Here is a 13,749-nt window from a genome sequence, read left to right on the forward strand (position 1 = left end):
GGTATCAATGCAACAGATTATAAAAATGCAAGAGTGCCCCTCCCCATCAGGAAAACAAATACAAAATTTATTTAAAAACAAAAGTGAGGAAGAGTTACAACACTAGATCTAAAATGATTAAGAAACAGGACTGTTGCTTTAACAAATGGTATTGTAACTGCCATTTTAAAAAAAGGTGGTGTCTAATTTAGTTTGCAAATTATCAAGGCAAATTAAAAAATGATTCCTAATAGGAACAGTTTAGTTTTTAATGAACTTGTAAACAAAAATGCTCCCATTTCAAAATAAAAACAAAATCCCAGATCTTCTAGATGTTTACAGTGATTACATTTATCTAAGCAACTTTTACATACAGTTTCAGTTGGAGGATGTTAACTAAATTTGTGACAAATATGCTGTTTCTCCTTTTATACCAATAACATTATAGAGTTAATGCAAAGTCCTAAAGATAATCTAGTAGTCGCTAAATTTCTCTTAAGTCTTCACTTTAGATGCTGTTATTTCTATGCACAGGTAAGCAGGCAGAGTCTTTCATATGCTTAAAACTGGAATCTTTGGTTACTACCACAACAGCTGGCTTGTTACATCACTCAAGTTACCAGCAATTTTATGAATGTTTTAAGTGTACAACTTTCAGAACCAGGAAGGAATACCCAGAAGGAGTGCACAATTGTGAGCATTTACAATTATCGCAATTGTTCTGAAGATTTGTTCATGCCATTCTTCCAAAATAATGAGATCTCATAAGCAGTGTAGTTCAAAGTAAAAAGGTTACAAAAATTGGCATATGCACAATTCTCTCCACCACTTGTGTGTCAACCACTCGGTTAATTTTTCCACTTGAAAAAATGCAATAGAAAACTGGACACCATGTTCAACTATCTCAGTAATATTCACAATTACAGCTGCTACAACTCAGAGATGCAGCATCAATGGTGCTGCCCAGAGCCAGTTTATACTGAAAGCAAGTTCTTTACATCAAGTAGATGGTTGCCCACAACCACTGGTATGTGTATTTATGAACTAAGATTTCTAGGATTTGGGAGGTGATACATCCTGCTCCATTCAGCTCTGCCTCATCTGTTCTCTTCTTCATGCTCAAAAACCTGGAAAACAAACAAAACACTTTGATATTTGGAAAGAGTCAACCAACTGAGTGGAAAATCTTAAAAGAGATTATGATTTCAATAGGAAAGAAATCTATTCCATTCGAAATTAGACTGATCTTCCACTTGATAAGTGCTTTATTCAGTTACTGACAGTAGTGCCCCAAGGTTGAGTGCCCCATTTATGCACCAGGAAAAAAACATGCAAGAACCCTACTTTTCAGAGAAAACCGCACCCAGCCACCAGCTTTTCTGAAAGGTCAACACTGTTAATTTGGCAGCCGTATCAAATTCCATGGAAGATCAATTATGCTCAGACTGCCAATCATTAAGTATTTTTAGTTGAGGATCCTTTTGAATTAATTAAGTATACTTAAACAATTTTGCATATTGCCAGTTTCAAATGCTGAATCACAAGTTGATCAAGTCATGGTTTAAATATTTAAAAATAGACTTTTCACATGTCTTCTATGTGTACAGAAGGAATCATACTCCTAATATATTTTACTAAAGGGCATATCTTTTTATAAACTACTTCAGATATACTATATAGATAATGTACAGCAGAAATGTGATAAACTAAACCAGTTTACACTGCATAATAGTTCTATCATCTGAATTTGCCCTCATGAAATTAACATTTATAGTCCAAAATCAAATATATGTAAGTTGATAATATAAGATAGGCACTAAGATTCACAGATAACAGTACAACATTGCCACATAGGCTGTTTGTTTGTATGTATGTTTATTTTCAATATACAGTCTGTACATGGAAATACATCTTCTATATATCCGAAATTGTAAGAGCATAGATCTTGTCATTCCAAAATGGCACATATATGAAATCTACAGCATTATCTAGCTATTCCTAGAAAGAAGATTGATAAGCATGACCATTTTGTTACTTACAGAAGTTCTAGCCTGTTCGAATAACAACCCATTTTACTGAAACACAATTCTTCTTCCAGTACATGATCCAATTACATTTCAAGTTATATGTAAATGAGATGAGTTAACTTCACCTGCTTAATTAGTTCCAAAATAACAGCCGTAATAATCTTTGAAACAAATCCTATCGCCATTTAATGCTGTTGCTTAAAAATTACAAGAAAGTTACTGTTACATGGTTCAAGCACTGTATCAAACCAATGAACATAAAATTAGCCAAATGTATTATAATTGTTTCAAATTTCTAAAAAAGAATGGCTATGGAAAATTAATTGTTAAGACTGCCAAGAGTAATATCTAGATGAAAACTGCCTAAAAACAGTTGATATCTAGTAACTACATTCTCTGCAAGTGTACAATTTGTTACTTTCCACCCAAAAGCCTCCAATCAACCCTGAACTGCACTGCTATGATATTACAGGAAATCTTTCATTTCTACTATTGAGGGAGAAATCTTAAAATCATGAATAATGCAAGAAAAAAAATAGAAAGCTAGTAGGGTAGGTTAAGAAAATTACATGGAAAAAATTGTAACTTTTGCTTTCAGATTATGGTGTAAAATGCTTGTACTATCTTTTGTTAAAGAGCTGCAATCTCAATGGCTAAAGTAGCAGACAGGATGAAAATATCTTCTGACCATTCACTGGAATTATGGGAGCAAGTCATTATACCTGTATCTTCCACTCTACAATGCTGTCTTGGACGAATGTGTCTGGAGAATACATTACAACTTTTTTCCATCTATTCAAAATTATAGTTATCCTTTTCTATGTAACACTAACAGATATTCAATTAAAGCTGACATCTCTTCTTTGCTATGTCCGTTAAACTGAATATTGACCTGCCTAGCATAAAGTGTTTAATAAAGAAATGTTAGATGATACTTTTAATGATTCTAAAGCATGTTCTGCTTTATGATACATATCAAGACTGTGCAGGCTTTGAAAAAGACAAGCAAGCAAGCTCATTTTTTCCCAGACTCATGCAGAAATAAGATACTTGACTGTCTCTAGTCTTTTTCCGTTGAGTCTAGGTCTCTAAAAATGGTATTTTTATCAGTAGAATAAAAGTAGAATCCTCTTTATAATTGGAGGATTTAATTTATTTGTACAATTTATAGGTCGACTCATAGCTTAAAAAGTAGGAAAAGTATTAAAAAAAGAAATAAAAAACTGTGAGTGGCCTCAGAGCTAATTTTTAAACATCTCACCCATCCAACCACATTGACTGAGAACTTTTTGAACTAGAGATTTCATTCCAGTCCAGGATTCTCTACCCATAAACACATTTAAGTACAAGCTGAACTTAACAATACTGACTCACTTTCCACTCTTGACCATACTTGTAAAATACATTTCAAATGTAGGTTACATCCTTTATTAAATTCTATCATTTCCAGATTTGAGTTAGATGCTCTCCAATAACGTAAGCTGGTTATCACAGATAGAAAAAAATAAACATAAGCACTGTATCTAGGATACCAATGTCCTAGCCAAAAATAAATAAATAAAATCATTTGTTTGGAAAACCAGGTATGGATGTTTCCATGACCATCTTGCTCAACTACACTCAGACAACTACATTGTATACTGAGCCAAAATAAATACTAGAACAATAAAAAAATCAATTACATCCTCCTCCAAAACTATACATGAGGCTGCATCTAGTACATTCAGTACATATTGCACTGGTATTTTAGAGAAAATAATACTGTGGTGAGAACAATTATTAAATTCAATAAAATTGATGAAAGTCTTACTTAACCATTCCTTATAGTAGATAAATAGTCCAGGTGCTTAAAGCGAAGTTGCAAAGCAGTACAGAATGCACAAGTCTGGAAAGGTATACACAATCTTAATGCTATGACTCGTAATGCCCTACAAAATATTCAAATCAGAATAAACTTAATATTTTGATTATTCTAGCTATTATGTGCATATCAATTTCCATCTGAATGCAGTCCTGTAAAAAAGTGACGTTTTGCAGACTAGCAACTAAAATTAACTTGCATTAAAGTAGTTTTCAGACTTCAGCCTTTGGAGTTTTTCTGGATACATTGTTTATTTAATAGATAAATCTGCATCCAATCAAGTACAGGTAGTCCTCAATTTACAACAGTTCATTCAGTGACTGTTTGAAATTACAAACATTGAACATAGTGGCTTCTGACCGTTTTTCACACTTACAGCTGTTACAGCATTTCCACGGTCACATGATCAAAATTCAGATGTTTGGCAACTGACTCATGACCGCTGTAGTTTCCTGATGTTATGTGATCACTTTTTGTGACCTTCTGACAAGCAAAGTCAATGGGGAAGCCAGATTCACTTAACTGCATTACTAAGTTAACAACTGTGGTGATTCACTTAACAACTGTTGCAATAAAGGTCATAACATGGGGCAAAATTCACTTAACAATTGTCTTGGTTAGCAACAGAAATTTTGGGCTCAGTTGTAGTCCTAATTTGAGGACTACCTGTACCATATCATATGTAAAGAGATACTGTAAAGAAAATTAAGGCTTTTAAATTAACTATTTCAAGTGGATTATAATATTACAGTGTTGTTCTAACATTTTTAGTTAGCAATTCTTATTCATACAGTGTACAAACAGCCTTTTTCATCTCCCATCTGATTGGATGAACAATTTCTAAATGGGCAAAAAGTCTAAATTACCCACTGAAGTAGCAAATGTAAATTAATGCTTTGTATTTAAAAAAGCTTTTACTATAACTGTGTTCTATTATTCCTATTATCAGAATTCCTTTGTATTGCACTGTTGTATTAATCTGCTCTAATTCAAAATTCCAATGGGGTTTTTCTATAGCATTCATGCCTCTGCCGTAACAGTAGTCTAGCTGTGTGCATAACATTATAGAATAAGAAATATAATTTGACTTTCCTTTTAACATATAGTGTAAGATGATCTACTGGAGTACCATATTTTCTGGTGTATTACAGGCATTCTGTTCACCAAAACAAAAAACCAACTAATCAAAAATGGTATTTTTTAAAAAAACCCACTGAGAGATCCCAGACTATGAGCTTGGATATATATGAAAGATGGATTGATACAACTTGAATTGTATAACATATAATTTAATATATTAAATTTCAAAATGCTGAGGTTCAGAGCCTTTCAGAACACCAGCCTCGCTAGGGTTTTCCTCTTCGGAAGATAAAACACTAGTGAATGCCATCATTCTTAGCTTGGAGGACTCCTTCTCCAAACTGCACAATTTGGAGAAGGAACCTTCTTGAACCATGGGAATAGGACTCAGGTACAGAATGAAGTGAGGTGACAGAAAAGTGGACCCAGAAGTGGTGGCACAGAGAGAAGGGTCTGCATTCTGCTGTGGTTTCTGCATGCAGGGAGCACTGGGCCTCCTGCATTCCCTGAGGCAGTACCACAATGACAAGAGCTCAGAGCAAGGCAAACACATGGGTGCCTTGCTTAAATGACTGCAGCAATTTATGACCAAAACTCTAAGCTCAATTGTGGCCGTTAGTCAAGGACTACAGGCACTTTCACCCTTTCTACCATCACCTCCCTCCCCAAGATATATATATTGTACTATTTGTTTTATGTAACACTTTCTCCTGCCTAACACAATCTCAATCAGTCTCCAACTCCAGCCCTCGTCCTCCTCCTCCTCCAATATAATCCTTCCATTTGCAACTTTATTTGGTGGAAACACCTTTCTTCCTTCACCTCTATCCAATTAAGCAGGCTCTTTCCCCATTTCATGCACACTTCTACAAGATAGATGTTTCTTTCAAATTTGTGCCAATGACAGGATTTTTTGGCATAGTTACTAGGAAAACATTTACTACCACTACTATTTACAATTTAGGTGATATTAGTTTTATTCTGGTTTTCAATAAATTCAAGTAAGTAACGTATTTAAGTAACGTATCTCTGAACAGTTAGCTATATACCATAAAATGCTGCTTTAAACAAGAACAGGAATTTCAACCATGTGAAAACACTCTCATGATTTGTAAAAATGGGAAAAAAATTCCTCTTTTCAAATCCTAAATTACTTCTGAATATAAAATAAATACAAAGGAAAAAAACTTTTCTTTAAAAGTTCAGAGAAAGAGAATACTGTTGTTAGACAACTGGCTTATCATTTCAGTAGTCTGAAATCGAATGAAGAAGTATTGCTTTTAAAACTTTTAAAGAAAAAATGTTCCTTAAATAGCATGAAATTAAATATAATTGGTCTATTTTAGCAATAGCAATAAGACTTATATACCGCTTCACAGTGCTTTACAGCCATTTTGATGGGTTATTGCTGGCTATCCCTGTCATAAGCAATTCTTCCTTAAAAATATTTCTCCTATATTGAATACTGAAAATAATGACAAGAAAATGAACTGGAAATACTTCATGTTAGTGTCTGCATTTAAGTCTGCCTCTGGAAAATTTAATTTAACATCTTGGACAATTCCTTTTGCACTTCAACACAACAGCCCAAATTAAATAATAATCGTCTTGCACTTAGTTCAAAGAGCTATGGGAATAGGCTCAAGGGAGACTGTATGTTTGTAGATTTGCTTTAGCCCCATCTTTTTAAAAAACTGGATACAATTTTTCAATCTCTACTTTTGTATACTGTTCAATATTTACTAATTAGAATTATTGAATGGCTTGTGGTAGAATCAAGTCCTCTTGCTTTCGGAACAGCTGTTGCCAAATTATAATTGTATAGCAGATATGTTTTGCAATTTCAGCATTATTATCCTTACTTCTGGAACAGCTGAAGGATATTCCACAAAGCAGCTTGAAAGATATTCCACAAAGTGGTATTTTATTCGTTTTGGTATTCTTGATTTCTGTATCTCTTCTCATCCTGATATCTTCACATCATTATGACAAAAATGCATATTAGCCTTTTAATAAAAAATATTTTTACAGTTTGGAATTCTTGCTAGCATTCAATAATATATACATTTATGTGTCAATAATTTAAGTAAGGAAATAATCCTCTTTTTCTGTTGATTCAAAAACTTATACAATTAGATTATTGTGAATATGGTCACATAGTTCAACCAATAGTGGTTCCTTCTAGATTTGCACACTTTTCTATTTTCTTCTTATACGTTTTATCCAATAATTTCCTTATGATTTTTGTTTTGCTCTGATGGACTGCATCCCGACAGAGACTATATTGTATCAACGATGTGTTCTCATCCATAAGAAAGAGACTTTGCTGCATAAAAAGAGGCACTGTTTTCATCAATTACCTCTTGCTGTAATCTGTTATCATAAATTTATCTATACCTATTTGTGGACAGTAGACTTTTATTCTTTTTCCAGCTAAACGGTTTTCTTTTTTCAAATATTTTTTCTGACAGATTTGATGTAACTGAAACATTTTAAATCAGGTCATTCTAAAATGGTAGGCACTGATGATATGATTGAAAATGGTGTGTGCAGTCAGTTATCAGAGTCCTGTATAGATTCTCCTAAATAAAAAAAAGCATCATTAGTACTGTGATCTTTTAAATCGTATTCTTTGTTATATGCACTAATAATGTGTACTTATAAAAGGGATGTGCATCTTTTTATTTCAATTAAATAAAAATGAAAGTACTGATTGGTTTTATTTATACACGAATTCAAAAATTTAAACCAACCTCAAAACAAAGAAAAGTAAACAGTCCCAATTTTGAAAAATTATGACAACATTATTTACTGACCTGAAGATCTTGCATGTGCAGACTTGACCCGTTTTGCTTTCCAGTTATCTTCAAAGAGGACCAAGCCTCGTGGCATTTCATTTGGATACTCAGGGCTTGCATTTCTTTGTTACACTGTTTGCATTTTGTGTGCTTGCCCATCTTATTTACAGATATAGAAACATAATTAACATATTCCCAAATGTGATCCATTTACTGCCTGCTGCTATAGAAAGTTGCTTCTTTTATTATTTTGTCAATAAATCTCAAATAGATCTATAATTAAAATTAGAAACAGATCCCCAAGGAACGTAGGAGTAATTTCAGTTGAATTTGTTTACTTTCTGTTTATTTCCCCATCCCTTATATATACATATATTTGAGAGATTCTGCTTAAATTCAACCTACCCTTCTAAATCCTCTGATTGTTGCCTTTCTTGTCTTTTACTGAGGGAGAGGGGTGAGAAAGATTTGACTATGTTTGTGCATGAATTCTCGTCTCCCTGTAGCAATATTAGGTATGCTATTCAGAGAATACAGAGTATCATCATGCTGAAGCTATCTATGTCCTATTTCTTAAAAAGAAGTACCTTAATTTTACTTATTTACATAATAATGTACATGCTGCCTCCTAAGATTGCCTATAGTAAAATTGATGTTGTTTACTGGGGTGGGGAGGAGGAATATAGATGAAGAAAACGTTTACCTCTTGGGGTTTTTTTTCCCTCCAAAGAAACCCATATCAAAGCTGCATATCTATACTGGCCCAATACAAAAAGTAATAGAAAAATTTCTTCCTTAAAATGTTAGGTCCAGGATTTTGGTTCATACTATGTTCCCAACACCAAGCCAGCTTATTTTGAAGAGGGGTTAATGAGGGAGCAGAAGATGCAGTGGTTAAAATGACCCAACATACCCAAAGAAATGATATGAAAACAAGGACACTTGGTTTAAAGTTAGTAGTCAAATTTTCCAAGGACGTCCGTTTTTTAAATACTAAATAGCCAAATAAGTGTTTTTAATGACCTCCTTGAGCTAACACATATCACCAACAGGATCCAAATTAGTGTTTATCATTTTTGGTCTGTAACGTCACTTGGTTCTTGGCTACTAACCTTTCATGTTATTCTTGGATTTGTCAGTTTGCTTGCCTGTGGGGGTTTGGGTTTGTTGCCCCTGCCCACTGGAAGAGGCTGCCTGCTGTGCGGCTTTCTGCTTTAACATTGTCCAGTCAAATGTGTAGTCGTATTGATGATTCAGGGTCCTACAGAGGGTAAAATTTAAAAAGTAAGAAAACCATCACTGAAATATAATACTTGAATTGCTCTTGCATAAGCAGGTTTAATTGGCATTCAAAATGTAGCATTTTGTAAAACATTGAACATTAGGCAGGGTGGTGGTTAATAATTAAAATCTGCTTGCAGTAACTTTCAAAGTCCTTTGCACTTCTAAAATAGTACAACTTTGGCTCAAGTGGAAAGAGTCCCATGCATAAAGTGTATAAAGCCCTTCAACTGGTTAATAGGGGAAAGGGAAATACCGATCTTCATCCCCATTTCTCTTTTTTGAGTTGGACCCTGCACTAAGTGCACGGATAAACTTCTGCAATTCTGCATATGACCACGTATGACTATTGCGATCTTGATCACTCACTTTAACCTCCTCTGCAGTCAACATTAATTTTGAGCAAAATCAGCACTGCAAAAAAAATAGATTCACTAATAGTTACCACACAGTACTAATTTCAAGTGTAGTTTATGTTGACTTGACTAAATCATGATATAACCAACCTTTGTAGACCAAAGAAAATAGTTCCTAAAAATGGTTGTTGCAGAGTACAGCTTGCTTAGTTCCAAAATGGCTGATATATACCAATATAGCCAATCATAAAACAGACATCACAGTGGAATAAGAGGTAGGCTACCGAGACAGAAAATCATTTTGATACAGTATCAGGAAAGGACCTCTTCCCAATGAAGTCTATTTCTAGTATATCCAAATTTCTTTTACGTATTTTTATATTTTCAGCCAAACTTCTAGAATGATAAGAATGTTATCTAGCCAAGCTAACCATGTGAACAACCATTGTTGTTAAAACTGTTCTATTTGAGTATTCAAGAACTATCCTAAGAGACCAACCTGAAAAGAATACGGAATAGCTGCCTCAGATACATATAATCAGGAGCTTCTTCAAAGCGCAGGCCACGGCAGTAGTTCAGGTACATTGCAAATTCTGCAGGAAATCCCTGCAAACAGAAGAAATCAATGCAAGAATTGGAAGCAGAATCCCCACGATTTTTATACTCAGAATTCAGTTCTATATCATTATTTTTTAGAAAATGGTAACAGACAAAAGAAAAAATGACACTAAAAATTAAAGATAGATCAATTATAACTACTGTAAAGACAATTCCACTAATACATGCAGTTAAACATTTTATAATATTAATTATACCTTCCAAAATCATTGGCTTATTTACAAAACAAAATACGATTACCGAAGATTTAAAATTTTAAAAACAGTTTGTACCTTACACAAAACTTCAACAGGAGTAGACATCTTCTTTTCACTAATCTTTTCATATTTCTGCTTTTTTGTTGCAGCCTGCAGAAAATATGGATATATATAAATCAGGGGTGTCAAACATGATTTCATTGAGGACCGCTTCAGGGTTGTTTGACCTCTGGGGGAGGGGGGAGGAGGAAATGGCCAGTGTGGGTGGGCCAGCTCAATGTCAGTAATGTTGGGGGTGCCTGTGGCGGCCCGATTGCTCTGCCAGCGAAAATGGAGCTCAGGAGGGCCACATGCGGCTCTTCCAAGGTCTGTTTTTGCTGGCAGAGACTTGCAGGAGGCTGTTGCAGCTGAAAACGGAGCTTGGGAGGACAATACGCAGCCCTCCTGAGCTCCATTTTGCTGGCAGAGGCACTTCAGGGTGGCCCCCGCATGCCAAATCTAAGCACCCCGTGAGCCGGATCTGGCCCCCGGACCTTGAATTTGACACCCCTAATATAAATAGAACAATACTACCCTATTTTTCGCACCATAAGACGCACCTAGGTTTAGAGGAGGAAAACAAGAAAAAAAAAATCAGGCAGAGCCTGAGAGGACACAGATAGGTGTCCTCTCATGTGCCACCTCTGCCTATTGACTCTTGCACTGAAAAAAAGAGGCAGAAGAGGCGGGCAATGACAAAGACAGAAGAGGCCAGCTGGGTTCAGCACAGTAAAAGGAACCCCCCCATGGCCCAGCTGCTATTCACCGAAGGACCAGTACTGTTTTCCACCCACTTTGGGGGTGGTGGTGGTGGTGCACCTTATGGAGCGAAAAATATGGTTATTTTTTTATTATCATAGATCTAAAGGAAATTACCAAGTTCCAGAATTCACTGCAAAAAGAATAAAAGTCTTTATTACATGCTTTACTGCAACTTAATTAGATCATGATAGGATTAAATGGCTGTTTCTAGTATTTTTCCTATACAGTCAAGATTATGAGTAAATATAGAAATCTCATTTGCTCTTGATATTAGATTGCCAGCACAAATTGCTTTCTACCATCAATATATTCAAAATCATCATCTGAATTATATAACCTCTTGAGAAAGTACCAACAGATGTCTATCTTTCTCTCACATACACTTGTACATTATCTCAATGAATGTGTGTCTATGCATGCATATCTTTCATTTTTTAAATTGTAATACACCATCCTGAAGATGGAGAGGCTGCAGTACTTTGAGCAAGGCCTGAGATTAACCAAAGTTCTCTGGACAGTATACACTTTTCCATAACTTCTCCAAAACATTATTCAAACTGCACATTGTCCTTTAAGGCTATCTCACCCCTAATGTCTTTCTCTGAGCATCTTCTAACTGTAAAGTATTTGTTAGAAATAAGCAAATAAAAGACACATACTTGGTCTATGTGTAGGGTGCCATATCATGCCACATTCTATCTATTCCATAGTAACTGAATTACAAATATACAATATTGTGCTTGTTCATCCAATATTTTAGTATGGTCTTTTACAACTCTGTATGAAGTTTTTAACATACCTTTAATCCTTGCCATGGCAGGCTGGTTCTGTTAAAGTACATCAATACATATCCTAATGACTCCATATCGTCACGACGACTGGGGAAAAAGGTTTTATATGCTTATTCATAAATTGCATAGCATCACTTCTCAGGTCTCAACAAGTTATGAAAATGAACTGTCAATAAAATGTGCAACACACTAATATGCAAGAGTAGTAAATAAGATTTACCAAACTTATTTGGAAAACTGCATACCAATTTTCCTGGCATATCCACATTTTTATTTTGCTATTTTTCTCTTTATCAAATGCTAACTTCTAAATTTTGCTTTATCTTAGAGTGGAGTACTGAGAGAATAAAATAATAATCAAGCAACCTTTTATAATATACATATTTTATGCAAAAGTAACTATTAACTTTAGACTTTAATGATTGCTGAAATTATTTTCCCTTAATTTCCAATCATTTTCTATTTTGGTCAACAACTGTGCGTAAAACAAGCTCCATGAGCTCCATTCAGCCCCATATCTATCTTGATAATAGTACAACAGTGAGATCATGAAAGCATGAAAATTGTGTAGGCATAATAGCAAAGTACATAACAGCAAAACCATTATGAACAATTCTGATTCTTATTCCATAAAATATAACTGAAAATATTCAAATGCTAAATTTAACTGTATGCATTTTGAAAATTTATGATAAAAATACTGATTCCAGAAATAATCCAATTTTTATGTTTGATGACCGATAGTATCTGTCATGGATATTTTGGTGTCTATAAGCTACACAATGCAAATATTTGCTCTACTGTAAGAATATTTCAATTAATAATTTTTTTTTGTCCTAAAATAAGTATTTAAGATCCCAAATATTATGGCACTGGTAGAAAATGTGTTACTAAACTATAATTCCAGTCTCTTTATCTGACAATTGATAAGGGGCATTAGAAACAATTCAGAAATTTCTTAGAGTTTAACTTTTTACAGTTCCTAATGTAATTACAAAAATTGCTTGGATACTTACCTCTGTTCAATGCCAAGATGTGCATTAATGCTTGCATATCTAGCTGTACCAGTGAGATTTTTGTCTTCTCTATAAGGTATATGTTGCCTTGTTCTGTTGTCCCGGTACTTTTTGGCCAACCCAAAGTCAATAAGGAATAACTTTAAAATAGATAAAATAGATTCAAATTTCCAGATGGCATTTGGAAAAATCATCGGAACTTTTAAGTATATATGCCTAATAGATAATTCAGACCAACAAAATTAAATTCAATTACAATTTAAAGGCAAGGGAAACAAAACCACAACCCTTTATTATTACTTAAAAAATAAAATATAAAATGGACCTAAAATTTCTCATCTACTTGGAAAAAAACAAATAAAATTATTCAAAGTAAGTTTTACTGCAAAAACTGTGGATTGTATTACTTTCTTATGAATGTTCTATATGTTGGCATGCCATTAAAGAGACTGTAAGGACTGGAAAGAAATAAAATATGGTAAAATAAATAATTAAATAAAGCTAGGCCACATAAATTTAACATTTATAACAATATTATAGACAAGGCCAATTTTATGAAACTGTTTTCAGTTAATTTCTCAAGTAATTTTGCTTTTCTGCCACTTACTGCTATAATTTGTTTCTACTACACTGAAGCATTCTCTTATATTATCAAAAAAATATCTGAATATGTGAATTCAAGATCAAAGTGTCAAAGAATAATTTATTTTATATTTCACTAATTAAAAGACCGTCAAATTCAACTAAAATGTTCAGTTACAAATAATCTGGAGTTGTTAAATGTGGCAGATTAAAAGTATAATAAATAAATTGTATAATTAAAAAATATATATTTTGTTCTATAGAAAACTAAGACTAGACTAATGGAGTAAGACAATTTTTAAGAGTTCGGTCTAGTCCATTTTAGGAAGTGTACTAAAACTCCTAGTAATTCCTGTATATTT

General features: G+C 33.8%; 1 protein-coding gene across 7 annotated transcripts in view; it reads right to left on the minus strand.

The window, feature by feature from the left end:
- Positions 1 to 234: 234 nt before the first annotated feature.
- Positions 235 to 13,749, minus strand: part of CSNK1A1 (casein kinase 1 alpha 1) — a 36,868-nt gene continuing 23,353 nt past the window's right edge. For 2 of the 7 annotated variants that reach the window (XM_058166450.1, XM_058166455.1), the window contains 6 exons: positions 12,806 to 12,945; positions 11,798 to 11,876; positions 10,273 to 10,347; positions 9,882 to 9,988; positions 8,858 to 9,006; positions 1,838 to 7,529 (listed from right to left, as the gene is read on the minus strand). In XM_058166450.1, the coding sequence (XP_058022433.1) occupies positions 7,501 to 7,529; positions 8,858 to 9,006; positions 9,882 to 9,988; positions 10,273 to 10,347; positions 11,798 to 11,876; positions 12,806 to 12,945 (579 nt within the window). In that variant the 3' untranslated portion in view covers positions 1,838 to 7,500. Of the gene's footprint in view, positions 1,107 to 1,837; positions 7,530 to 8,852; positions 9,007 to 9,881; positions 9,989 to 10,272; positions 10,348 to 11,797; positions 11,877 to 12,805; positions 12,946 to 13,749 lie in introns of those variants that run through there. The other 5 variants (XR_009153144.1, XM_058166451.1, XM_058166454.1 and 2 more) reach the window with 5 other exon arrangements.

Source organism: Ahaetulla prasina, chromosome 2, assembly GCF_028640845.1.
Source record: "Ahaetulla prasina isolate Xishuangbanna chromosome 2, ASM2864084v1, whole genome shotgun sequence".
Lineage (NCBI taxonomy): Eukaryota > Metazoa > Chordata > Lepidosauria > Squamata > Colubridae > Ahaetulla > Ahaetulla prasina.